At 29.2% G+C, this 26,037-nt stretch overlaps 1 protein-coding gene across 2 annotated transcripts in view; it reads right to left on the minus strand.

Annotated features, from left to right (window-relative positions):
- Nucleotides 1–26,037, minus strand: part of LOC107451197 (homeobox protein cut-like 1) — a 587,258-nt gene that overhangs the window by 328,578 nt on the left and 232,643 nt on the right. For both annotated transcript variants that reach the window (XM_071178710.1, XM_016067217.3), the window contains exon 3: nucleotides 10,818–10,944. In XM_071178710.1, the coding sequence (XP_071034811.1) occupies nucleotides 10,818–10,944 (127 nt within the window). The remainder of the gene's footprint in view (nucleotides 1–10,817; nucleotides 10,945–26,037) is intronic.

Below are 26,037 nucleotides of genomic sequence, written 5' to 3' on the forward strand. Positions count from 1 at the left end.
TCGTTTAATAAAAACGATTAAATACCTACAAGCTTTTTTCGATTTTGAATAATAGTAATTTAATTCTATTGATTCAATCGGCATTCTTTTATATCCAGTCTTATTCATGAGTATGTTTAAATCATCTTTCAAATTTTACAGAGCTTATAAGTGGTGATATATTATGCTACTACGTGTTAAATAAAATCAAAATATGTAAAACTATTGAAGAAAAATATCTAAAGAATAATAAATAAATCTTTGATAATGCTTTTTTGTTACTATTGTTTACATAAATAGCATATCTTTCTTATTCTGAATGTTTTTTGAGTTAGAAATTTCACACTTTTTTTAACAGAAAATTAAAATAAATAAATAGTTGAAATAAAAAAATAATAAATAAATAAAAAATTTAACAAAAAAAAATTTCATATAGATTTTATATTAATTTTAAATATTTATCACATAATTAGTAGAAGGGAGCAAAACTGAAAAGTAAAACATACCGAATAAATGGTTTTTATGCCATGCTCGAAGGCAGTGTTCCCCAACCCCCGGTTCGCGGACCGGTACCGGTCCATGGATCAAATGGTACCGGGCCAGGCATTTCATTGAAACTGAATTTGAATTCCTAGGTTTATACCCCAAATTAAAAATATCTGTGTTCCATTAAAATTTTATTTATTTAAAAAAAGGGGCCCCCGAAGGTAGTGACATAAATTTTTTAATGTTTGTAATGTATCATTGTCTCCGATTTACTCCAGATGGAACCGTCTCATTGCAAAGAAACAAGTTCAGGGTTCTCATTGATTTAACTTTCTAGTAAGTTAAAATATTAAATCACTTTATATTTATTTTTTGGTGTAACTGTATTTTATTTTGGAGGCATATTTAAATACAATTAAATTAAAATTAATAAATCAAAATAATCTAAAATATAAACAATCAACGTCACCCCCCCCAGCTGGCCGCGGTAAAATTATCAAACGTTGACAGGTCCACGGCGATAAAAAGGTTGGGGAACACTGCTCTAAGGTATCATGATGAATTCTAACAAATTTTACCACTCGTTCTACCAAACATGGTGGAAAAAAAACAGATTTTTTACATTTATTTTCCAAAAGATTACCAAAGTGTTGCAGTTTACTGTTACCGTGCTTTTTGGTGTTCCCATAGAACCAGAAATAAAACAAATTTTCCCATACCCTAGTAGTTTTGAACATGCATTTTTTCTGAGTGAAAGTTTAAAATTAAAATATTAGGTGAATTTCCGTATTGGAGTTAAAAACCCTTCTACTTGAACTGTTTTTGTTTTCAAAAACAATCTATATTTCAGCATCATAATTCATATTAAAGAGGGAGGGGGGAAATAAACTAATATCATAATGGTGAAATCAATGGTAAGCAAAAAGAAGAAATTATAGTTTCAGATCAAGTCGTGAGAAGGAGTACAAAATAATAAATATGTGGAAAAGGGATCATAAAAAAATTCAGTGGCACCTGACCCTTAATGGTATCACTGGCAACCCATGATCCTCACCAACAACAAATTCTTCACAAAACTCTTCAATGGAGGCCATCCAATCTCCGTAGGGAGTCGTAGAGGAGGAGTGAGTCCACAAAAAAATTTGCACGATTCCGAATGACTCTATCCACTTAGCCAGGGCCACATATAAAACACTGCGCCCCAGACTCACAGCCCCGATCATAAATTCGGCGAGGCCAATGTTTGGGACTCGACCTTAGCGATTTACGACTGCTGATACAAACTCAGTTCGACGGGTCTTCGAAAGTCGTTCGCTAACTGCATTATATATATATTTTTTCCTCGTGTACTGTTGTTCGGATTCGATGGAGTGAATTCGGTCCCAGTTACTTAACTTGATATCTTTGGTATAGAGAGCGAAGAATTTATATATATTTTTTAGTTTTTCCGCCACTGTGCTTCTGGGATACAGGATCAGGATAGGGAAAAGGAGTATTTTAATGTGTTTTTCCGGTTTTCCTGGTGGCTAGTTTTATTTACTTCTTTTGATCTCATTTCGCTTTTTGATTTTTTTGTAATTTGGATTGATGTTCTGGGATCACGGACTTTGAAGTGATGTTAAAATTCTTTTCTCTTTTTTTAATCGGCCGAAATGGATCAAAATTCTTTCCTGCCTTTTTCCCCTCAAAAAACGAGGAAAAAAAATCAAATCGCAGACGAAATTGATTATATGCATAGATATTAAAACTAAACAAAAACTTTCAAAACCTTTCTGGAAATTTACTTGAGTGGATAAGTTCTTTTTTTTATGCATCTAGACCAGTGATTCTCAACCTTTTCTTTGTGGCGGCACACTTTTAACGATTTCGAAATTTGACGGCACACAAAAAAAAATTAGTTTAAAACTTGTTTACTTACCTATAATACACTGTGTTAATAGTCTGTGATAATAATTTTGAATGTGAAACAAAATAATATGTACTACAAAAGCACGTTTATTAAGGGATTAATTATTTCCATCGACTAATTTTTTATTAGTTAGTAACAATTATTTTTTTTGCTAGTTATTAATTGTTAGCTTGTTTTCTATAGTTATTAACTGTTAGTTTTTTTACAATGCTATTTTTTGTGATTTCTTGTTAACTAGTTTTTTTGCTAATTATTAATCGTTAGCTTATTTTTTGTTAGTTATCCTTTGTTAATTTGTTTTTATAACTATGAATTGCATAGCTTACTTTAATGATTAGCTTTTAATTCCGTTTGAAAGTTAATATTTAGCTTTCTTTCTTTCTTTTGTTAATTAAGAATTTTAATAGTCATTAAATTTTCTACTTATTTCAACATTTTTTTAAATTGCCAAAGAGACAATTTAAACGCTTCCTTCTTATTTTAACTTGTTTTAAGATTGTCAGAGACAAGACAATAGCGACAAAGATGTTCAGGCGGTTAAAGCCTGGAAAAATTGTTAAAAGTATATAGATGCATACATAATATTATGTATGTATATATAATATTATATATATATATATATATATATACTTTTCTTTAATTTAAACTTCACTCGTAATAAAAAAAGCATTTTAATTTTTATTGTATCATTTCCAATATTTAGCGGCACATTTTAAGAATTTGGCGGCACACAAAAGTGCCGCGGCACAGTGGTTGAGAATCACTGATCTAGACATTTTAAATTAGTTTATTGATTCTATATTTAAACAGTAAATTATTTGCACAAGGACAAAATTTCTTTCATTGTTTTTAAATTGACATGTTTAAAAATTAGCATGTTTTATTTTTTTAACAGTACAAAAAAAATCCTTATTATTTTCTTTTAAAAAAAAGGCATCTTTGATATAAGTCTAATCTAATCTGGATAAATGATGCGAACCGAAAAATCCTAAATTCTCTAAAACATTTGTTCGAAACATAATATTGTTACCATGAAGCAATACTGCTTAAATTTGAAGTAATTTCAATAAGTTATTATATTGAACTATTTTACCCAAGTCGAACCACAGTATTATATAATCAAGTTTGAAAGACATATAATTTAATTTAACACTGCATCAAGGTTGAAGTAAAATTAAACACCGTAAGATATTCTTGATCAAATTACGGTGTAAAAAGTACCGAAACTTAGGGCAGCGGTACTTTTTCCATAAAATTAGTTTTTACCGGAACATATTACGGAACAAAAAATCTAATATACCGTAAAAGAAACTGAATCACTCTTAATTACGGTATAATACTTTACAGTATAAATTGTTTTTACAGTAAAATTGATATTACGGATGATGTTACCGAAACGACGGTACTTAGAACCGCAATTTGATCTGAAATTCTTTACAGTGAATAAACTTCAAAGTTTCTAGCTCTATATGATTGATTTCATGGTTTAAAGATGGATTTCTGTTTATTGAATCTATATTAAACTGATAAATGCTTCATCTTATGAAAAACTTTTCTACATATTTATTGATACAACATATTTATTGCCTATATATTATTAATCTATTCTAGTTAATAATCAGCTTAGTTAAAGCCATGTTTTTTTTTTAAATAGAATTTTTAAAAAAAACTTCTCAGATTTTTTTGATTTTTTTTGCAAATCAATCTCTTATTTGACAATCGTTGTCGGATAAATTATGCAGCACGAGCAGGCCTGAAACTGATTTCAGCGAGTTCGATAACAAAATTTACTACATACTTATTGGTTCTGCATTTTTCTTTCCTGATTATTATTGACCTTTTTCGATTTGTAATCAGCTTAATCTTAAATTTTCTTAAAAACTTTTCTTCTAAATAAGAATGAAAAAGGAAAAAAACTTTTTAGATCATTGTCATTCTTTTAAAAAAATTATATCCTTTACATGACATTTGCTGTCAGATATATGATGCACCACAAATCTAAGTTCTAAGACTGATTTCAACGAGTTGATGAATAGTAACAAACTGGTGACATTTTCCATCTGTTACTTCTGAGCAAAAAATGCGCTACCATTATGCAAAAACGAAAGATAAAAATAAAAGTAAAGAAATACATAATAGAAAACAAGTAGCCAATCTTCGAATTACGTCTTTTCCACAAATGCCCCGAGGGGAAACGAGTGTCTGGGATAGTTCTATTTTATTTCATTTCATTCTTTGTGTTTCATGAAGAAGGGATCTGCGAGAAACGATTGATAGATAAGCATCCCAGGATCTTGTGCGACAGGACTGTCACCGCATACAAATGTCAAAACTTCCCCCAAAAGATTTAATTCCTAAAGGGAGGGTGAGCTACAACAACAAACAAAAAGTGTGGAAGGTTAACTTGTAGCAAAAAAAAAAAGGCGAAGTAGATTGGTGAGGAGGGTATGGAACGAGAAGATAGAATGCACCGTACTAGGAATAGAAGAAGACGTGCCAGTATGCCGGACAAGATTGTGTGTGTCGGCGTGTTTTAAAAAATCCTTATCTGGAGCAAGGGCATGAACCTTTTTGTAGTTGTGCACCGTTTTTTTCATATATATATTCACTATCAAGGATTACTTTAAGCAAAGTCTTCCATCTTTTTTCGGTGGAGTTCGACTCGCATATCGAAGGTCAATCACATACGTTGAGGTTAATGCCTCGATTGCTAAAAGGCATGAAATCTGGCTATTATAATACATTTTAGACATTAAAGAAGAGTCATTTAATTTATGATTTGTACTCTATCTGTGCGAATTAGACATGAATGTCAAAAGAAAAAGCTATCTATAGTTTAGATACAATGTTTTAACTTCCGTGGTGAAGCATTACTTTTGCCTGAAAGCAATTTCAGCACTTCACAGTATTTCATTGTCTTGAATATCTTTAATTAGTACACTGTTGGAATTTTAAAATACCTCGTAAAAATTACTTTATGGTTTCTAAAGTTACGGTAAAATAACCGGCAGCAGACTTTCTGTCCAATTAGCCTTGAAGTTTTACGACTAAGAACATTTTTTACCTTTACAGTTTTGGAACCGTTAACAACTGGTATGGTTTAAAAAGCCATAAATACAAAACTGTAAGTTTATGCAACCATTTACAACTAGCATAATACCAAAACCGTGAAAATGAAATTTAACTTGAGATTAGAGTTAGGTTATATTAGACTTTTCGTTAAGTAATGGACATTGGAATAAGTTGAGCAGCGTTTTGTCAAAAGAATGGTGGAACGTGGTTTAATTAGCTTACCTGGTAATGCCATCTATCGTAAGAGATGAAAAATACTGAAACTTTTTGAGTTAAGCAACTCTGACGTGCAACTATCAATGTGTGAATGAGAATTTCGTATTCTAACAGTTCAGGGTTACCGATTGGGGAGTGCAGGACATAGAAAACTCTTCACGTGGTTATGGAATGGACTAAAAACTGCACTGTGAACGCTGGAATTCAAACCCCCCCCCCGTTCATCTGCTTATGAGATTAGCCCTTTCAGCTATAATGTATGCCGGATGGTTATGTTAAACGAAGAGGCTTTATAAAGTGGGCCTAGTTCGCACAGATAAAATTCTGGTTGTTTAACAGTATTAGATTTAAAAATAAAAAAATAAAAAAAACTGTCAATATACGATTTTTCTCGCAGTTAACAGTTTGAATACGATCTTTTTCTGGTTATTTGACTGTTTCATTTGAATACGGTGAAATAACAATTGAATAAATTGTTGTTTAACCATTTTTTTTTCAGAAATTCCTAACAGTGTGCGAGAAAAGCAAAAGAACCTAAGAAAGTTAACTTTCAATACAAAATTTCATTAATGCATGCGCGTTCACTTTTGTCGTTCAAAAATGTTATCGAACATTTTTAAAACTAAAACTGTTTATTTTAATTACTACAAACAAGAAAAGAGAACTGAAACGGTTTATACTTAATATGATGAGCCACAACACCTTTCAATGTCATCCAAATTCAGAGCAATCTTAATATGGTAATATGATGAAACATATTATTGTGCTTCTTAAACTTAATTACGAAATACTATCAATCAATCAATGAAAATCTGAATGAAACAATCAAATCTCGTTCAATCTGAATGAAAATAGCTTTCAATTCAACACTTTATGAATTCTGCAGCAATTGTTTACTTATTGTGGTTCAACGTCAATTTTCAAGACCTTAAGTCAATTTTCTCAAAGTCAATTTTCAAGATCTCAGAAATTAGTGATTTGTTCATTATTTTCAATTCTTGAAACTTATACAAGAATTAGAACTAAAGACTTCCTTCCATTTTTCTTAAGTATAAAGATTGGAAAAAACTTCTCATTTTGTTTAAATAGACATTTTATTGAATTTTTAAATTTTTTGCAATAATTTTGAACATAAATCCATCCAAAAATATGATTCAACTTACCACCACTTGTAATTTTAAAATATGATTGTAACATTATTTTACAATAAAATATGATTAAAATATAAATTTATAATAACATGCTATAGCATTCTTTTTTAAACTAGTATATTGAGTAAATACTTAGATTTATAGGCACTATCATGATTCATGAACTAGATAAGGGATCGTATCCAAAATATATAAAATAAAACACTATCTGTAGTTTATAACTATTAATCAATTTACATCTTATTCAAGCCAAATAGTTTAAAATTCATTAAAAAAATGTGATTGGAAACTTTTTATTCTGTAAAGACTGAAATTTAAATACTCCAATTCCTTTAAAAGTTTTTTCAAATCTCTTTTTACGCATATTTATTTTGCGTTGCCACATTTTTATTTCAAAATTCAATCTCCAAAAAAGAAAAAAAATTGTTAGTTCAATATACTAAAATAAGACTTCGTTAATTTATACGAAATACTTTCAATGATATTATTTTAGGAGAAAAAATGAAAGTTATTTTTTCGCCTTGGATATTCATTCGTTCGTCAGACACTCGCCCACACAAGGAATTATGAACTCGTGTTCTTTCTTTTGTAAATGGAATTCTATTGTCATTGAAATTAGTTGATTTAGTAAACTTTTTTTAAATAATGCGGTCAATATGCTCTACTCCTACACAAAATTGCTCTCATAGGCATTACAAATAGTTTTCTCAGTTCTCAATCTCAGAAAAATTGCAGTAGTTCAATATCATTACATTCTTTTATTTTTCGTTTGAATTTATCAATTGTCTTTATGCACGCACACAATCATTTTGCAAAGCGCAATTCATCATATTCATCATCATTCAATTGATTTCTAAAACACTGAATAATAATTTTCAAAATTAAAAAAGAATGATTTCTCCAAACGTTTTTCATTTCTTTTCATTTTTACAACAGTTAGTTTTGCAACCCTTTTGAAGGAAAAAAAGATTGACTTTGAGGTATTAATAATTTTAACTTGGTCCGTAAATTTCAACGCACTTGGATCAAGAAAAAAAACGATTAATTAGTTATAGTCTATAAGTTGTAGTCTAGGAAGGTGTTATAGACTTAACAGCAATCTATCGCGCTGCAGTAATTATTGACCAAAAGACAGTTTTATTTGAGGATATATTTCATAAAACCATTTGATATATTTATGGATCATACGTAATCAGGGCATGATCTAGAAATGTGGGGGCCCTTGGTACAAAACTATCAGGGGCCCCTTGGTCATAACTTTATTGTTCATTTATGAATTGCCTTTAAATTATTTATAATAAGAACAAATTACAATCTGTTGTAAATTTTAGCTTATATTTATTAGAAATTTTATTAACTAATAGACTTTTGTTTCTAATAGACAATTCTTAAGGAAAACGCTAAAAAGGCCAAAAAGAAGTTACTTGTAACAATAGGGGGAGAGGGCAAAAATGTGGGGGTCCTAGGTCCTGGCCTCTCATGTCTTATGATAAATCAGGCACTCTTCGTAGTAAATATACGCACTTATTCCTAAAGCTCATAATTCGTTAAAATTCATGATTTGTATTTAACTATTTTGTTTAAATAAAAATATTCTTATTAAAATTTTTTATTCAAAATCAGAAGTATCTGTTACGAATCTGCGACAGTTAAATTCTTCTATATCTTTTGCATTTTGTTAATACTTCATAGAATTGAATAATTAAAATTATTTACATTCACCGATTGCATGCAGTTTTTACTTCCACACATAGTTCAAATCCTTCAAAAAATTGAAATAGTTTAATTTAAACTTGAATATTTAATCACATCAAACAATTGAGATTTCGAATTAACGAACGAAATCGTTATGATGACAGATCAGGATCCAATATTGCTAAACATTATGCGGTAAATCATTTCCCCCCTGTCTGACGGCCTTACCTCCGAACTACTCCAGAGAAAAAGCGAAACAAAAATAGAGAAATTCAAGTAATAAAAGCGGAAAGAAACGGGGCTAACCTAATCACGCATGGAATAATTCACTGGTTTCCGTCTCGATAACTTGGCCACTTGCAAGAGCATCGATAGAAATGGACCCTGGTCAAACGGAAGCGAGTTTTCTTTAGTGAGGCTGATTTGTATGTGTTCAGCGTATTGGCCGTCACGTCATCTAGGTATCAGCTCCACCCCTTTTTCTATATTGTCATGCATTGCGAGTCCAGTTTCTTTATTGATTTATTGATACTGATCTGATGACCACCACGCCCTGGTGCTATGGTAACTGGACACTGTGATGTCCAGAAATGCGCTTGTTTGTGTGTCCTCGATTATTATCACTTTCCCTGACTGTCTGTGATCTTTTCATTGTTACTGAAATTAATAGTATCCGACAACGTATTCAACAATGAATGCTAAAAAAATTAAGTTACGCAATCGTGCAACTAAACCTACGCGGAGAAAAAAAAATTTACTGTAGTGTATGGCAACGACATATATGTTTGACAGAAAAAAAAATAATAAACATAGTTTTTGTAATAAAAACCTTCTATGAGATATTTAAACCCTTTATTTGTTAATTTTTTTCGTTTATATATATAGTAACGATTGACAGGAAATTTCTGTTGCCAAAATTATACTTCTTATAACCGCACAACTACCAAACTGAAAAGTAAATAGAACCAAATAAGCGGTTTTTTATACCATGCTCTAAGGTATTATGATAAAATTACTATATATTAATTAATTTACCATATTTTGATGCACATTATAAAACGATATCTTGCTGCCAATTTTACCAAAATTATTACCAAGCGCTTCGGTTAAAATTAGTGAACTTTTTGGTGAATAGAAACACGATAAACTTTACCGTAGTCAGGTAGTTTTGACCATTCTTTTTTTTTTTAAATTGTATGAGAAAAGTTTTATATAACTTTAAAGGATCATATAAAATTTTCAAACGAAGTGAATTTGTACATTTTCTTTCAAATTTATCATTGTCTTTTATCAATTTTCTAAAAACTTGATGCTTAGAATTGAATTCTAAACAACCGAACATTAATTTTCAAAATTGGTGAAGAAAAACTAATGGTTTTGTTTAATATTCTAGATAGTTTTTCCTTATTACTAACGAAGCATATTAAACGATGTAAGAACATGCATTTCAAACCAATTGATTTTTTTTTTTCAATTTAGGTATAAAAAAAAAACAAATGTAAATAAAACTGTTGAAAAATGAAATGCGTACTTACTTAACATTCGTATTAATTAAAAGTACATTTTTCTATTCAATTCACCATTTATCACTTATATTGGAAAAATGCTGCATAAAATTGTAAAAGAAATAGAGTTTAAGAAATAGGAACTGTATACCTATTTCAATAGCATTTACAGATAAGAAATAGGAGAATCAATGATAAAAAAGAAAAGTATCTATTTTTCCATTTTTTATTACAATCGATAAGAAATTGTATCTCAAAAATTTGATATCGGTTGCCTGTACTGGAAAGATGCAAAATCGAATCGAATGAATATATANTATATATATATATTATATATATGATAAACTTTCTTCTTAAACTTGATTCTATATTTTTTTTACAACAATCCTTCTTTTATGTTTACACTGAAAAATACGGCAAAAAAAGTCGTTCAGCAATATTTACGAGCATTATACAACTTTATTTTTTAGAAAAAAATTATTCTTAACAAATATAAATATAAGAAATCTTATAGTGTGTAATTATTGTCATAAGATATTATTAGAAACATTCTCGTTTTGTTAAAATTACAGATATTCTCTGAACTTGCGCACGATTCACCTAAAAATGATAAGACTGCCGTATTTCTCTGAGTGATTTGCATTTGTAAAACAACAACCACCTTCCAGGAAGACCTTAACCAAGAACAGGAATGGAATTTTAGGAAAGGCCAGGACCCACAGAGGGCTGTCGTACCAGTGAAGAGGAAGAAGAGTCAAGTGTGTTTACTGGTTATCAATGATAAAGATAAAAAAAATATCTTACCTGGCAGTTCGATAAAAGTTCTATAGATTGTGAGAAAAGCTGCCTCGGCTGCTTTGCTGCGTTTAGACAAACTATCTACTTCGGCTTGGAAGCTTTTTAATAGAGGCACCACAGATTTCCTTATGTCCTGCAAAACAATATCCTATTACAGTTTCTAAGACAAAATATAAAGACAATGAGTCGAAGTACTTTTTTTTAAGTAGATGAATGATAAATATTTCAAATCAACTGACTGCATAAAATGTTTAAAAAGCGATCGTCTAAATTATAGCCCGAAGTGTGAAAATAGATACAGCATTAATTTAACAAAAATTATTACCGTCTTTAAATTATAAAATAATTACAATTATTCTCATATAGAGTCAGAAGCACAAAATATTTTATTATATTCTGGTAGTTTTGATTATACTTTTGTTTTCAGTGTACTGATTAGTAAATTTCAGCTTTCAACCAAACTTTAACAACAAAATGAGGAACTACGTGCTTACTTTCCCTTACTTATTTAAACACTAACCATAGTCATTACGGGACAAAAAGTCGGACTTAGGTGTCGGAGTGACTAGGTATATTACAAGCGTAACTTTTCATCGTATTCAAAACTCTAAACTATGAAGTGAGTTTTGAAACTCTAAATTCATGGATACAACACAAATTTATTGCCACTATTTTGAATTTATAGCACTCGTATTAATCTTGCAAAACATAAGTGTTGATTTTTAAAGTTCTTTCTTTTTTTTTTTAATGTCTAATTTAATAAAATATACCAAGTGATTTATGCAAATGAATGATATCGCATTACGAGTTTATTTGAATTTATTAGTTTATTCTCTAAAAAATGAAATAGACTAATAAAAGAAGTTTGAAAAACGAAATCATATGCTATGTCTATTTTCTCAAATATCCGTGTTCATTTTCTTAAATAACAATGTTTATTTTCTTAGACACGTGTTTTGAACCGTGTCATAAGGTCAAAACAGTTTTGACACGTGTTTTGAGCTGCGTTTGTTTTCGTAAGCATGCGTTTTTGAGCCTTAAACTAGTATTTAAAGTTTTTCCACTTTTTAGACTCAGATTTTGAGCTGTGTACAAATTCAAAAACTCGCGGTTGTAGTATTAAGCAATTTAAAAACCATGTAGAATTTTTTAAGAACAACTTAAGCTTAGCTTTTAAATTTTATGTATTCGGAAATTATGGATGTTTTAACAAATTCTTAACCATAAAATATCTTGATGTACTACAATATTTCCTGAATTTCGTTACTTTTAAAAAGTTTAAAATTGAAAATTTAAAAAAAAATTCCTTATTGTGATTTTATTGCCGAGGTAGGGTGATAAGTGTAATTCTATTGTGATTCTATTACTGAGATGCCTTAATAAGCTTCTATATGATTGCATAAGGATATGGTGAATTCGTTTGATGGGTAAATATTTGCATCATGGTATGGCTATTGGTTTGAGAAATGTTTGCGTAAGAGTATGGAAATTCTATTATTTGTATGTTTGCAAAATAGTATGGTAACACACGGAGAAAAGATTCGGTGAAATTACCACATTGTATGGTACAACTTTTCTGGTAAAATATATCATACTTCCAGTAATAAACTGAAAATATAAGTCATGTAAGCCTTTCATTTGGTAATTTTACCATTCATATGGTAACAGTTTACCGGAAATTTTCGTTTTCAAAATTATAGCTCCTATTACCAAACATTTAGTAAAATATATATATATATATATATATATATATAGATATTCTTATTGATGCTCTATTTTATTTTTTTATGTTCTTATTTTTTTCCTGAGTTGTGTATTGAATTCAATAAAAATAGATGCCTATAATCTAAATCTAAAACAATTNATATATATATATACTAATTTGAAAAGTTAATTTAATCGAATAAATAGAAGATTTCATTCCGTGACAAAATTGCCGAATTTTATCACATGTAAAACCATATTTTATCGTTAATTTAACCAAAATTATTACCTTCTTTAAATTATAAAATAATTAAAATTATTCTCATATGGAGCCAGAAACACACAAAGAATCTTATTATATTCAGGCAGTTTTGACCACACTTTTGTTTTCAGTGTACTGATTGGTAAATATTTTCATAATAAAAAGATGATTCTATTAATTGAAAAAGGTGTTCATAATGGTATTTATGATGGTATGGGGATTCCACTGATTGGTAAATGTTTGCATAATTCTTTGAAGATATTATTGATTGGTAAATATTTATATAATAGTATATTATTTCTATTGATTGATAAATGTTTGCCTAATATGATAATTGATTATTTTAATTAGTAAACGTTTTCATAATGAATATAATTGATTAAGATAAGTTAATTGCATCAATGAGTACTTTAAAACACTAAAATGGACCCAATTGAATAGTCCTTGAAAAGAAGAGCTGTATAGAAGAAGATTATAAAAATAGCCTCGGCTCACAAATGGCTGTCGCACCAGTGAAGAAGAAGATTCTGCTGATTGATAAATGCTCGCATAACTTCCTTAAACTTTCATTATTCTACAATATAGTTATTCAATAGGTGAAAGAAAATGTGTTTTTAAAATAATCAACGATTGCTTACTTAAAATTTAGTATTTAAAATAATTGAACTATTTCCATGAACAGTTTACTTACGTAGTTTCAATAAACAATACACGTTATTCAAACTTTTAAATTCTATAATACATTAAGATTTTTGCAAACCTAAAAGAAATATATTGCATGAATTTCAAAAAAAAATAATACTTATTTATTTTAGTCTAGTTTAGTTTAAAGCAATTGTTTTTATAAAGAACAGGAAACTAGTAAAAAATATCAATTTCAACTAACATAATAACATAATGTTACCTTTTGTTTTTATCATTCATAAAAAAATATAAATTATTTTTATTTACCATAATTGCAATCATTATTAAACAATTAAAATCCCTAAGTCTGCATGCGTTCTGTACTCGATATAAGCATATATTAATTATATTTTTGCAAACTTGGCTTTTTTTCTCAGTAATTAAAAAATGTTCTGAATTCTTTTAACTTATTTTATAAACATGCGTCAAAAAATTTATTTTTATTAACTGCAATTTTATTTTATCTTTGTTATTCGTATGAAATTAAACATTCTTTAACACTTATACTAAGAATTTAAATAAAATGTTAAAAAGAAATAATAATAATAATTTATTCATGCCTTTCACGATTATTTATTAATCAAACAATATATTTACAATTAAATATAAAACAATGTCTGCTAAATTTTTTTATATAAAATTAATGCGTTTGGAGGTATATAAATTAAAAATTAATATTGTTTGTTCTTCGTGAATAGTAATCGTTAAAACAAACTGTATAATTAAGAAAAATACGATAAAAATAAAAAGATTTTTTTTTTAATAAAACAAACGATAAAATATATTTTCACTCAAACATTCTATTTTTATTTTTATCACTTTAACGTATTTGTTAGATCCAGTAATAAAACGAAACACGCTAACTATGTGTCGATATTTTGATTTGTTTAGATATTCCAAAGAACTTAATGACCTTGAGCCACGCGATGCTATTACGTTATTGCTTCGATTAGAATAATTTGTAAGCACTTAATAATATATTATTTTAAGCGCAAAGGAATTTTACGCAGTTGTAGAATAAATGGTCAATTTTTGGAAATGAATGTGTTCGGTAATCCGATAGATGGCGCGGTTTTCTTACGTAAGGATACTAATTTCAAACATATTTTTTTAATGGTGTTTTTAAAACTTAGTGGAAAGAAAACGATTATGTAATTGAATTTATAAATTCTTTCAAATTAATTTTTATTTTGTTTTCTGATAAACCTACGAAATATAATGCAATTTTTTATACAATTTAAAACAAAATGTATGATGCATGCTAAAATAAGTAAGGGGTAAATCTTTTTATTTACAAAATTTTCTATATCTTGCATTTGGAATATTTTTAAAATTTTTGAATTCATGTATATGACGTGACACGAATATATCTATGAAAAATAAATTAGAAAGCTAAATATGATTTCGAAAATTTTACAATTTAAAACAAAATTTTTGATGCATGTTAAAGGAAACAAGGGGTAACACTTTTGAATTATAATACTTTTGTGTATCTTGTATTTGGAAATTTTTTAAAACTTTGGAAATTATTAATTAGAAAATTGGAGTTGTTAATTAAAAAACTAATTAGTATTTTTTATTAGTAAGGACAGTATGAACGTTTATTTTTTATAATAATTACTATTAGCAAAGAATTAAAATTGTTCTTATTCAAAACTATCTCTACGATTTTTAATGCATTTCTCTAATGTGAGAATTTTTTTCAAAAATTTTTTTTTAGTGAAGGGATGGCATTGAAAGTGCCGTTTACGTAAACTGTCATCTCTTCAAAGAAGCATCATACCTTATAAAGTATGTAAAGTTTGGTTTTCGTATAATTATCCGTTGTGTCAGAAATAAAATTTTAGCTAACGCATGATTAGTTTTTAGTTAAAATATCCAAAATACTTCTATTTGAGTAGTATTAATACTTACTCCCTGCTCGCTTTGCTCACCGTTGATTCGCGATCACTTTTTCTTTTTCAAATAGTTTGTCGAGCTAAAATTGAAAATTATTCAATATAAAAAATCCAAAATTTTTTTATTCTATTTAAGCAGTTTTGGTACATACCCCGGATTTAGTTGACTGGTAACAACAAAATTTAATCAATTCACTTTTCTCGATTACCCTAGCAACTTAAACCACAGCAAAATTGTTTTTTGAAAATTTTATATTTTGGCTACTCTAAAATCTCGCTAAATATTTTTGACGAAAAGCTCTTGTATAACAATAGTGTAGAAAGGTAATTATTAATATTGCTTTCGAATTATAAATTTTTTTTCTTCATTATTTTAATTGCATCGATTGACTAAATACAATTTTACATTAAAAAAAATTCAAAATAAATGCATCCTACTAAATTTACCATTCAATAAAGGTAAAACGGGGACCAATTTTTTATAATAAAATGTTCCATCGCAAACTAACATTCCGTGATTACTTTTAATTATAATAATTTAAATAAAAAACACTTTTGTTTTTAAGGTTTTATGAAATATATATACACACACAGGCATGCATATATACGCTTGGATTAAGGGAAATTATGTTGGAGTCGAGTTATTTAGAAGCGCTCAGTTGATAGCAAGAAGAACATTAGGTAAAATGATTTTTAGGGTCAATCGGAGAAAAGAGATAAATAAAAAAAATTTCAGGCAAGAAATAACATTACAACTTTTATAAATTTAAAACTGATCTGATGACTACTTAAGAAATCGGTATAATCATGTGGGGAAATTGAATCACATCTTGCAGTTTATTTGTCCAATGAAAATACACGGATCGGTTATCATATTAAAGTTATTTTTATGTATATAGTTATGAAAAAAGCTAAGAGAATTGAAAAATAAGAATAAAAAAAATTAGAAGCATTGATATCTTGCTTAACTTATTCCACCATTCTTAGAGAAATCAGGTAAAATATTAACTGCTTTTTTTATCTGTTAGGAAAAGTAAATGTTTTGTCTGCCTTTTTGTTTACACCTGTGCTAGTTACTTTAAAATAACGACTAAATACAACTGCATGTTTTATACACTGTGCTAAAATAGGCATCTGTAAATTAGACGGGACTATCAAATGTTGCGTAAGCATATTTTTGATAAACTTATCAGACAAATTTCTAACCCTCTTGTTTGCAAAAATAAGCAAAATAGGCAAATAAACAACCCCCTCCCTTGTTTACGAAAAAAAAAATCGCAACATCCCTTGGTTTCTGTTTTAACTTTGACTTTTACTGTAGTAATTTAATTTTAAGATTAAATTCAAATAAAAGATGCAAACTAGCATAAAACAAAGTTCATGTTTTAATTCATTTTATAAATTTTGGGAAATATATTCTTTTAAGACCTTTCATGCTTCTTCTTTTACTTCAAAGCACTTGACCTCTGAAATTATATAAAGACATTTTTTTTTCCAATTTATTCTTTCGCCGAATTCAACTTTTATTCCAAATTAGCACTTTGTACCTGTTATAAGTATGGTTAATCTTTTAATTTGAGTTTTAAGAAAAATTTGGATGTAAGAGGATATGAATTCCTTACGTAAGCACATGTCTCATACCTCTCCTCAACCCTTATCAGAAAAAAAGTAAGCAAATCTCAAGCAATCTTCCTCCCCCGTTAGGCGCTTACATGTTTACCTAATGCTTAAATGGCATCAAAATAATTTTTTAAGTGAGTGATTGTGCGTATGTTTTAAATTAAATGACATCTTCGACTCATTGCAAACTTGGAAAGTTTGACTCGTAAAAATTAGTTTATATACAAAGAGCGATCTTACAGTAAAATAGAAAAAACAGATCCTAAAATCTAAAATATGGGTCGAATAATCTACCAAAATTACGTTGCTTAGATTTAACATTAGGTGTGAAAGGATTAACTTTATTAATAACTTTAAAATGTAAAGTAAAGTGAAAAAGCTCAAATGACTAAAAAGACGCCGGTTAAAAAAAATTAATCTCATTAGTAATTAAACAGTACACAAATATTATTCTCAGATCAGATAGAAATATTAATAAATATTAACTATAAAAAGGCAACAAAGATTAATAATATAATTTACTCGTGCATTTTAAAAAGAGTGAAGAGGAAATGAATAGAATCTTTTTTACAAAAAATATTTGTGATGAAAAAATACAAAAATATTGTTCGAGTTTAGGCAGAAATATTAATTGCAAACAATATTAATCGGATCTTTCATTACATACATTAATTTTAAAAACATAGCATATTCTTTATTCAGAGAAGAATAAATATTACTTTTGGACAATGCATACATTTTTTTAAATCATATAAAGATAAATTCATTTTTAATTTTAAAAAATACATTAATTATTCCTTATATTATATCTATTTTTTAACTTCAACTTCATGGTATCAAGATTGAACTAGAATAATGAGCTAAATAAGGAATATTTAAACAAATCAGAGTTTTTCATTATCTCGAAACATTATTCAATAATTAATAAATAGCAAAGATTAATTCTTCGAATCTTTTTGTATTCAAAATGCTGAGTGTTTCTCCTTAATTAAGAAAATTTTCCTTTAACTAATTTGACATAATATTAAAGCATTTATAATACAAATTATTATCTATATTTTACAGAAACAAAACCAATTATAATTTTAAAAGCTTTCAAATTATCCTCTTTTTAATCATACATGAAATATTCTTTAAAAAAACACGATTTTAAATATACAATTCATGTTATATTTACTTCTATCTTTTTAAAGCATCCAAATGACAAAGGATAGAAAAAAAAGCATTTTTTTAATCAACTATTTATGTTTGTAAGGCTTTTTCCAAGGGAACTATCACAATTAAGTGCATTAAAAATTCAACTATTTTTTCTGCAAGAAAAAAAATATTTTTCGTCTTCATATTTTTTCTACTTCTTCTAAAAGAAAAAGAATAGTACAATAGCTGATAAATGCTACAGTATACACCACACGCTTTCATTAAGACTATTTAAAATGTTTATTTTTTAATATACTTGTCAGCAAAATATTTGCTTCGACTAATTCCTTCGTTAAAAAATTCATAAATTTAGCACCGAATTTACACAAAGCAATGGAATATTTAAAAAAAAAAAAATTTCTAAAAAAGTAGCTTCTTGACATGTTTCTTTGCAATAAACTGATAATTTAACAAATAGCATTATCAAGAGTCTAGGCTGTCAATTACTGGCTTGAAGCATAGAATTAAGCCTTACAGTGCAATTTTGATTACTGCAATTAAAGAAAATACACGCCTCCCACAAAATACACGTGTTTCATTAAATATAAATAAAAATAAGTACATAACGTGACACGAAAATATGTATGAAAAAGAAAAAAAGAAATAAGGTAAAAGATATTGGTTTTCAAATTTTAAGAGAGCAGTAGGAAATTTTTAAGTTCATTTTTTTTTCAAAACAAGCAAGTAATTAACACTGTTAAAAAATTTCGTTTTTAAATTTCGGTAAATTAACCGACAACAGTCTGCCCATCCAATTAACTGTAAAGTTTACGGGTAAAGAACATTTTTTAACTTTACGATTTTGAAACCGTTTACAACTAGCATGATTTAAAACCATAAAAAAGAAATTTAGCTGGACATTGGAGCTAGGCCTTTCCTTAGGTGATGGGTATTAGAGTTAGGTTGTAGTTGAATTGTGAATCCGTGGAATGTGGTTTAATTAGTTTATCTAGTTGTTTCATTTATCGTAAGAGATGGGACATACTTGACTGCTCCGTGTTAAGCAGGTTTATGGTATTGCCTTCTATGTGTGAATGAGAGTATTATATTCTAATAGTCGGGGGCTATAAATTATGAGAGCGGGACACTTGAGACTTTTCATGTGTAGAAGGGAATGAAGGAAATATTGTGGTGCCAACTCTGAGACTCGAACCCTTGTTCTGTCAGTCATAAGATTGCTAGATTAACCCACTCGGCTATAATATGTACCCAGCTTTTAAAAACTAAGTGGTTTCATTAAAAAAGTATTTATCTATTTATTATTTTTTTTTTTTTTTGCTTCAAATGAGCTGCACAATCAGTCTTCCCGATGAGCAGATCTAGTGCGTTCTCCAGAAGTGGTATCCACTCTTTCAGGACCACCACAATGGGTGAGATACCGTTGCCCAAGTCAATTTGGACGTCTAGTTTCTGCCACACTAAATGGCAGCACCAAGACTCTATTTGGATGCTAAAATGCACTAGGAATTTAATTTTGCCGGAAATGCCAAGAGCCCATAAGGCACTCCAGGGATTTTTTACATGCCGCATCACCATACGACATGGCCGCGGAGGATTTTCTGCATCCCGAAAATCCGGTGTCTGAGTCGGGGATCGAACCCGCAGACTTGGGCTCAGAAGGCCGACGACAAACCAACTGCGCCACCCAGCCAAAAAAGGACTAGTTGGGGCGATAAATTCTGGTTGTTTTACCGTATTAGGTGAAAGCAGTCAATAAACGGTTTTTCTCACAGTTATCAGTTTGAATCTAATTTATGGATTTTTGACTGTTTTGTTTGAATACGGTAAAAAAACAATTAAATAAATTGTTATTTAACCATTTTTTTCCGGGAAATTTCTAACAGTGTAAAGAAATACTACGCTAGAGGAGATGTAGAAGCCCACATTTCTTAAAATTATCAAAAACGCCCCTAACGTAACTCCACAATTAAAAACTATTAAATAACATAAATGGAAAGTTCAGAGAAGGAAATGCAAACAAAACTTTTCAAATCCAAGTTAAACATTAATGACTTTGAACTAAATCGCAGGAGTCGCCTTTAAAAATACATTCAATGCTTGGCTTTGAAAAAAAAAGTAGTGAATCATCGAGGATTACGTGAATAAAAGACATACACACACAAAAAAAAGAATTAAATAAATAGAAACTAAATAAAACAAATCTAATTCATTTCTGGAAACAAAACTAGCCGTTTCTATTTTGCACTCAAGCTATTCTTTCATTCAATTTGAGAGTCCCCCCAAAACCACACACCATTAAGGGGCGTTCTAGACCGGGAAATAGTATAGACGGGGCTTTTGTCCTCCCCCCCTTTTATATAGTACAGGGGCTCACCGTACTATTTTCGCGGGAATAAATTGCCGTCATTTCAAATTCAAAAACTTTTAGTGCACGGAAGCAACCGTTTAAAGGAAGGTGCTAGGAAGATAGAGAAGGGGTGGGGGGTGTTGGTGAGAGAATAGGGTCGTGGCGAGAAAATTTTGCAGTCCTAGAAGCAAATTGGAAGTAAACTGCGTCAAGCTGATATGAGAGGGGGGGGGAGAGAAATCTGAGGTGAGGGGAGAATGATGGGGTATTACGAGAGATACAAGCAAAAGATGCGGGGCATCTTCCGTGCTCACCAACGCTTTAGGAAAAGAAATTTTCTCTTTTATAGGGTTGCAGTTCTAAAGGGTGATAATAAGTAGTCGCCAAGGCGTTTTTCTAACTTTGTTCTTTGCTTTAGATAGAAATGCAGAAGGTGAGAATGAAGAAGTTTGTAACAAGATATTTTTTTTTTAAAAAAACATTTATTACCTAACTTTGAATTTTTTTTTTTTTACTGCTTATTGCTCTTATTTCAGTTGTCACAATGTTCCAGAAACTAATCGTAAAATTGTTTTACTGTGTATTCTTTCAGCTCAGTGATTCGCTGCGAGATTGTAAAATTATATTATCATCTCATATGGAAAAGAGTTTATGTGGGAGAAAAGAAACATGCGCAAAGGTTATCAGTTAAAAATGAACAATAATGGGACGACCAGAAAAATAAATAATTTTACTAGTAAGTTTACTACAACTTTTTCTTACTATTCAGAAAAAGTTGTAAGTTCTGTTTAAAAAAAAACAAGCGTTAAAAATTAAGGATTATTACATTTAAATTGTTAAAAATATTAAAATATCGAACTACTAGAAAATACTAATAACTATTTGAGGTCAACATTAGTTCCCCATTCACAGAAATCGTTATTTCTTATGAACTATTCACCAGTTCTCTTTTACCCGGGTCTTCTCATTGGGAAGCGAGCACTCTATCTTCTGAGCACCCACGGCTCTCTTTAACGTAATTTTATTTTACAACCGTCGTTGAACAGACGACCTAATTTAAGATTTACGACTACCATTATTCAACACCGTAGCCTTATAATTTTGAATCCCTTCTAGAAGACAAGGAAACTCCTGGATTAAGCATTGAGAGAAATTTGCCTTTGTGGAGAACTTTTTTGATAGAGTTAATCCGCATTTGTGTTACATGGAGAGAAAAGCCACGAAAATCTCCTGTTAGCCTGACGGTAAGGGGACTCTAACCCTTGATCTGTCTACCACTGAGGATATTTCACGTTAGCACTGTCGTCGGTGCGAGCCGGGTGTGAAATTCAGATCAACCAGCCATCGCTGAGATTCGAACCCGGTTAACCTCATTGGAAGGCGAGTGCTCTATCCCCTGAACCACCACGGCTCTGTAATATAAGTAATTGCTTAATTAATCTGAAAGTTATTTTTTCTAAATAAATTATTAATACTAATTATTTGCTTATGCAGGTACCTGCCAATGTTAGCAGCACCAGCAGATCCAGTGGTAAATATTTATTTATGATTTAAGTTATCACATCAAATATGTAGAGTTTAATTTTTATGTACCATATCTGCAAATATATTGAATATTTTCACTAATATAATACCAAAAGTAAAGCTAAACTGAAGTTGTTTCCTATGCTATAGTTATGATTGCGTATAAAAACTCCATTTGCAAAATATTTGATTGCAAAAAAAAAAAAATGAAAAATATTCTAATTGTTTCAGTGTAGTTGAACTGCAGAATCTATACTAACAAGCATACTGGATATTATCATTGACTTGAAACTAATATAACAGTTAAACTGAAATTGCTTTCCTCGCTTTAAAAGTGTTATTGTAAGAAAGCTTTATTTACTGGTTTTTTGCATTATATGAAAAAACTAAAAGGAGCGCAACTTTCTAAAAAAGAAGGTTAAACTGCTTGTTTTTTCTTTTTGTAATGAATGCGTCATTGTAAAAAATTCTATTGACAGATTTTTCTCACCATCCGAGGGGAAAATATGTACTTCTTTGCACTTTAATTCAGGTATAGATACATACATCGAACAATTTTAGATTTAGTTTGATACTAAAAAGAAAAGCTACATTGAAAATGTTTTCTTTTTAATTCATATATCGTTGATAAACGCAATAAAACTTTGTTAACAGGTTTTTCTAATTTCATAAAGAAAAAATTTAAATGGACGTAATTGTCTGCAAGTTGAAAAAGGTACTATAACTATGGGTATATTGCATATTTTTATGAAATATTGAACTATCCGTTTTGGCAATAATTGCTTTTCTCTAAAGAAATAACTTCATCTACAAGTGAAGAAATAACAGTTTGCAACTAATATAATTGTAGGTACACATATTTTGCAGACATATTTTGATTTATTAGACATATTTTGCAGACTATACTGAAGTTGTTTTTCTTATAATACAAGTGTAATTGTAGCAATTCATTAACGATTTTCAAAAATAAAAAATTATAACTATTAACAGGTATCTTAACACTTAAAAAGTTAAAAAAGAGTAAAGTGCTTGTAACTAATATAATTTTTGGCAATGTGTATATATTTATATTTCGCCTGAAACCAAAAACAAAAGCTACGCCGACATCGTTTTCGTTACAATAGATGTATTATTATAGGAAAAAACCATTTATCAGTTTTTTTTTTGAGAAAGCTATACTGAAGTTGTTTTTCTTACAGTAGATGTGTTATTGTAACAAAACTACTTCACAGGGTTTTCCAAAGGGAAAGATACGATAAAGTTGTTTTCCTCGCAAGAGATAGACTTTTGTAGCAAAACTTCCTTTACAGGATTTCTCAACAAAAAAATTACAATGAAGTTTTCTTTACAATAGATGTGTATTTGCAGCAATCCTTTATGTACAGATTTTGAAAAAAAAAAAAAAAAAAAAAAAAAAAAAAAAAAANAAAAAAAAAAAAAAAAAAAAAAAAAAAAAGAAGAAGAAGAAGAAAAAAAAAGTGACCAAACTGAAATTGATGTCGTTACAATAGATATAGAATTGTAGCAAAAGTTATTTAGAGAATTTTTCCAGAGAAAAGTTACACTGAAGTTCTTTTCCTTACAATAAAAGTGCTATCGCAGCAAAACTTTAACCTTCGCCCACCAGCAAGAAAAAAAAATTTATTATGTCTAATTACGAAATCCGACACAAAAACGTAGTTATTCTGACTGAACACATGCCTTTTTTTAGACGGATTTGGATTTCTAACCACCCAAAACATAGGGGGTAGTTGCAATCTAAAAATACGGTTTCAATAGTTTGGTTCAATAGTTTAGCAGGAGATTCCTAGCGAATCGAACATTTTTTGCGCACAATAATAAAATTCAGTTATAATTAAAAATTACGTATATAATTATTAATAATTCTATGAGCAGAATGGTCTAACACAGTTTTCTATTGCTGCTGGGGCATTTTTATTAGCCGGGAAACCACATGATGGTATGCATTTTTCCTCATGAATTTCCATATATTTCTGGTTGTCATCAGGATAAAGTTATAAGTCATAAAGGTATCATTTTCCTATAAGTAATATTTGTATCCCTAATTTAAAGGTATTTGCAGTAAAATTTATTTTTCTTATTGTACTCTGCTATTATTTACGTTTTCGATATTTTTCTTAAATAATGAACTCAAACTAAATAAAGTTTAAAACTAAAAAAATTGTTTCTCAATTATAATGTAATTCTCTGATATTACCATAATAAGCTATATTTTAAGATAAACTTAAATCAGTGTCTAAATTTATCAACAATTTTAAAAAATTATTATTTTGGGCGCAAAATCCATTAATAGAAATGTTTAAGCTGGCGTCACTTCACTTACATGTCCACTGGAAATCCATCAATGGATGGTATTCAATGATCAACTGGTTACAAAGTAACCAATAGGAATACGTTTCGTATTGGAATACGAATACGAATTATTGTAATAGGGCAAACAACTAGTTACCATTCACAACTACAAATTGATTGATTTATTCCACTTAGTGATATAGTTCAGTCTTTGGCTTGGACATCTCCCTATGGTATTATAAATTACAATTAAATAGAATATTCAATGATTAAAATATTTTTCACGTTTTGATAATGAAATTAATATCTCTAATTAATATCTAATAATAATTACAATAGATTAGCATATAGATGTTGTAACTATTGAATTATATTGCACTTTTTTAGTTCGATATTCAATTGTTTTATATTTTGATTGAAAAGTTGCGTTTTCTGAATCCGTAAAGTAAAGTATTTCGGGGAGAAAGAAATGAGGCATTTCTTTCCAGATTCAACAAAATTTGCGCAGTTTCATGTGCAATGTGATGCATGCACCAATTATATTTAATACATCAGCTTCCTTGATAAGCAAAAATATTATCTAAATTGTGCATTCTCCACATTTTTAACAACAACATGCCTTTAATTTAAAATGTTATTAAAAAAATGATTGCTGAGAAAAATTATTTATGTTCAATTATAGACCTTTATAGAATCATCTGGGTAATGTTCGCATATAAAGAGGGGGCACAAACGTATAGGCAAATAGAATTCTTTTTAATGCATATATTTAAAGTGAATAATTTCAACTTCCGTAGAAAAAACAATTTTAGTCAAAAAACAACAATATTACGAAGTAATCTTCGGAGTTGGTGACCGGTAGCAATCAGAAGGTTGTTTTCACTATTAAAAATATTAAAAAGCTAAAATTTGTCCAAAGTATAACATTTCTGCTACTATATCAACCAACAAAACGTGCAAGTTCATGTATAATATTTCAGATATTTCGTAACGTAAAAGTTGCTCTGAAATTAGATTAAGTTTAGATTCTTAAAAGCAGAAGTGTGAGTGTGGCTGTATAGTATACCACCAAACTCAATGTATTGAGTTTAGCAGAGTACACTCAATGATATGATCATCATCATATTTAGCACAACAGCTTAAAGTGAGAAGACCTTCTTTTGGAAGATTCCTCCTAGAGGGTCCATTTTTTGATCTGAACTGCTAGATTTTTACCTCAATTGCTCTAAAATTTGATTCCACAGAATCAAATCATCGTTGTTTAGGCCTTTCTCTTTCTTGACTTGTAAAAGACTAGGACACGATAATTGTCTTTATTGTATTTTTTGAAGTTATGCTTCTTATGCGACTTCCAACAAGGTTGCGTTAAACGTTTAACGCTACATAATTATTGGCCGGGAAATCACGTGGTAGGATCCAGTTTTCCCTCATTCATTTCCATATTGTTTTGGTTCTCACTAGCATTAAAATAATAAAAGTCTTAAAAGTATTGGTTTTCCATAAATATTTTTTGAAGTTATACTTCTTATGCGACTTCCAACAAGGTTGAGTTAAACGTTTAACGCTACAATTTTATTGGTCGGGAAATCACGTGGTAGGATCCAGTTTTCCCTCATTCATTTCCATATTGTTTTGGTTCTCACTAGCATTAAAATAATAAAAGTCTTAAAAGTATTGGTTTTCCATAAATATTTTTTGAAGTTATACTTCTTATGC

The sequence above is a fragment of the Parasteatoda tepidariorum genome, chromosome 3 (assembly GCF_043381705.1).
Source record: "Parasteatoda tepidariorum isolate YZ-2023 chromosome 3, CAS_Ptep_4.0, whole genome shotgun sequence".
In the NCBI taxonomy this organism is placed as follows: domain Eukaryota; kingdom Metazoa; phylum Arthropoda; class Arachnida; order Araneae; family Theridiidae; genus Parasteatoda; species Parasteatoda tepidariorum.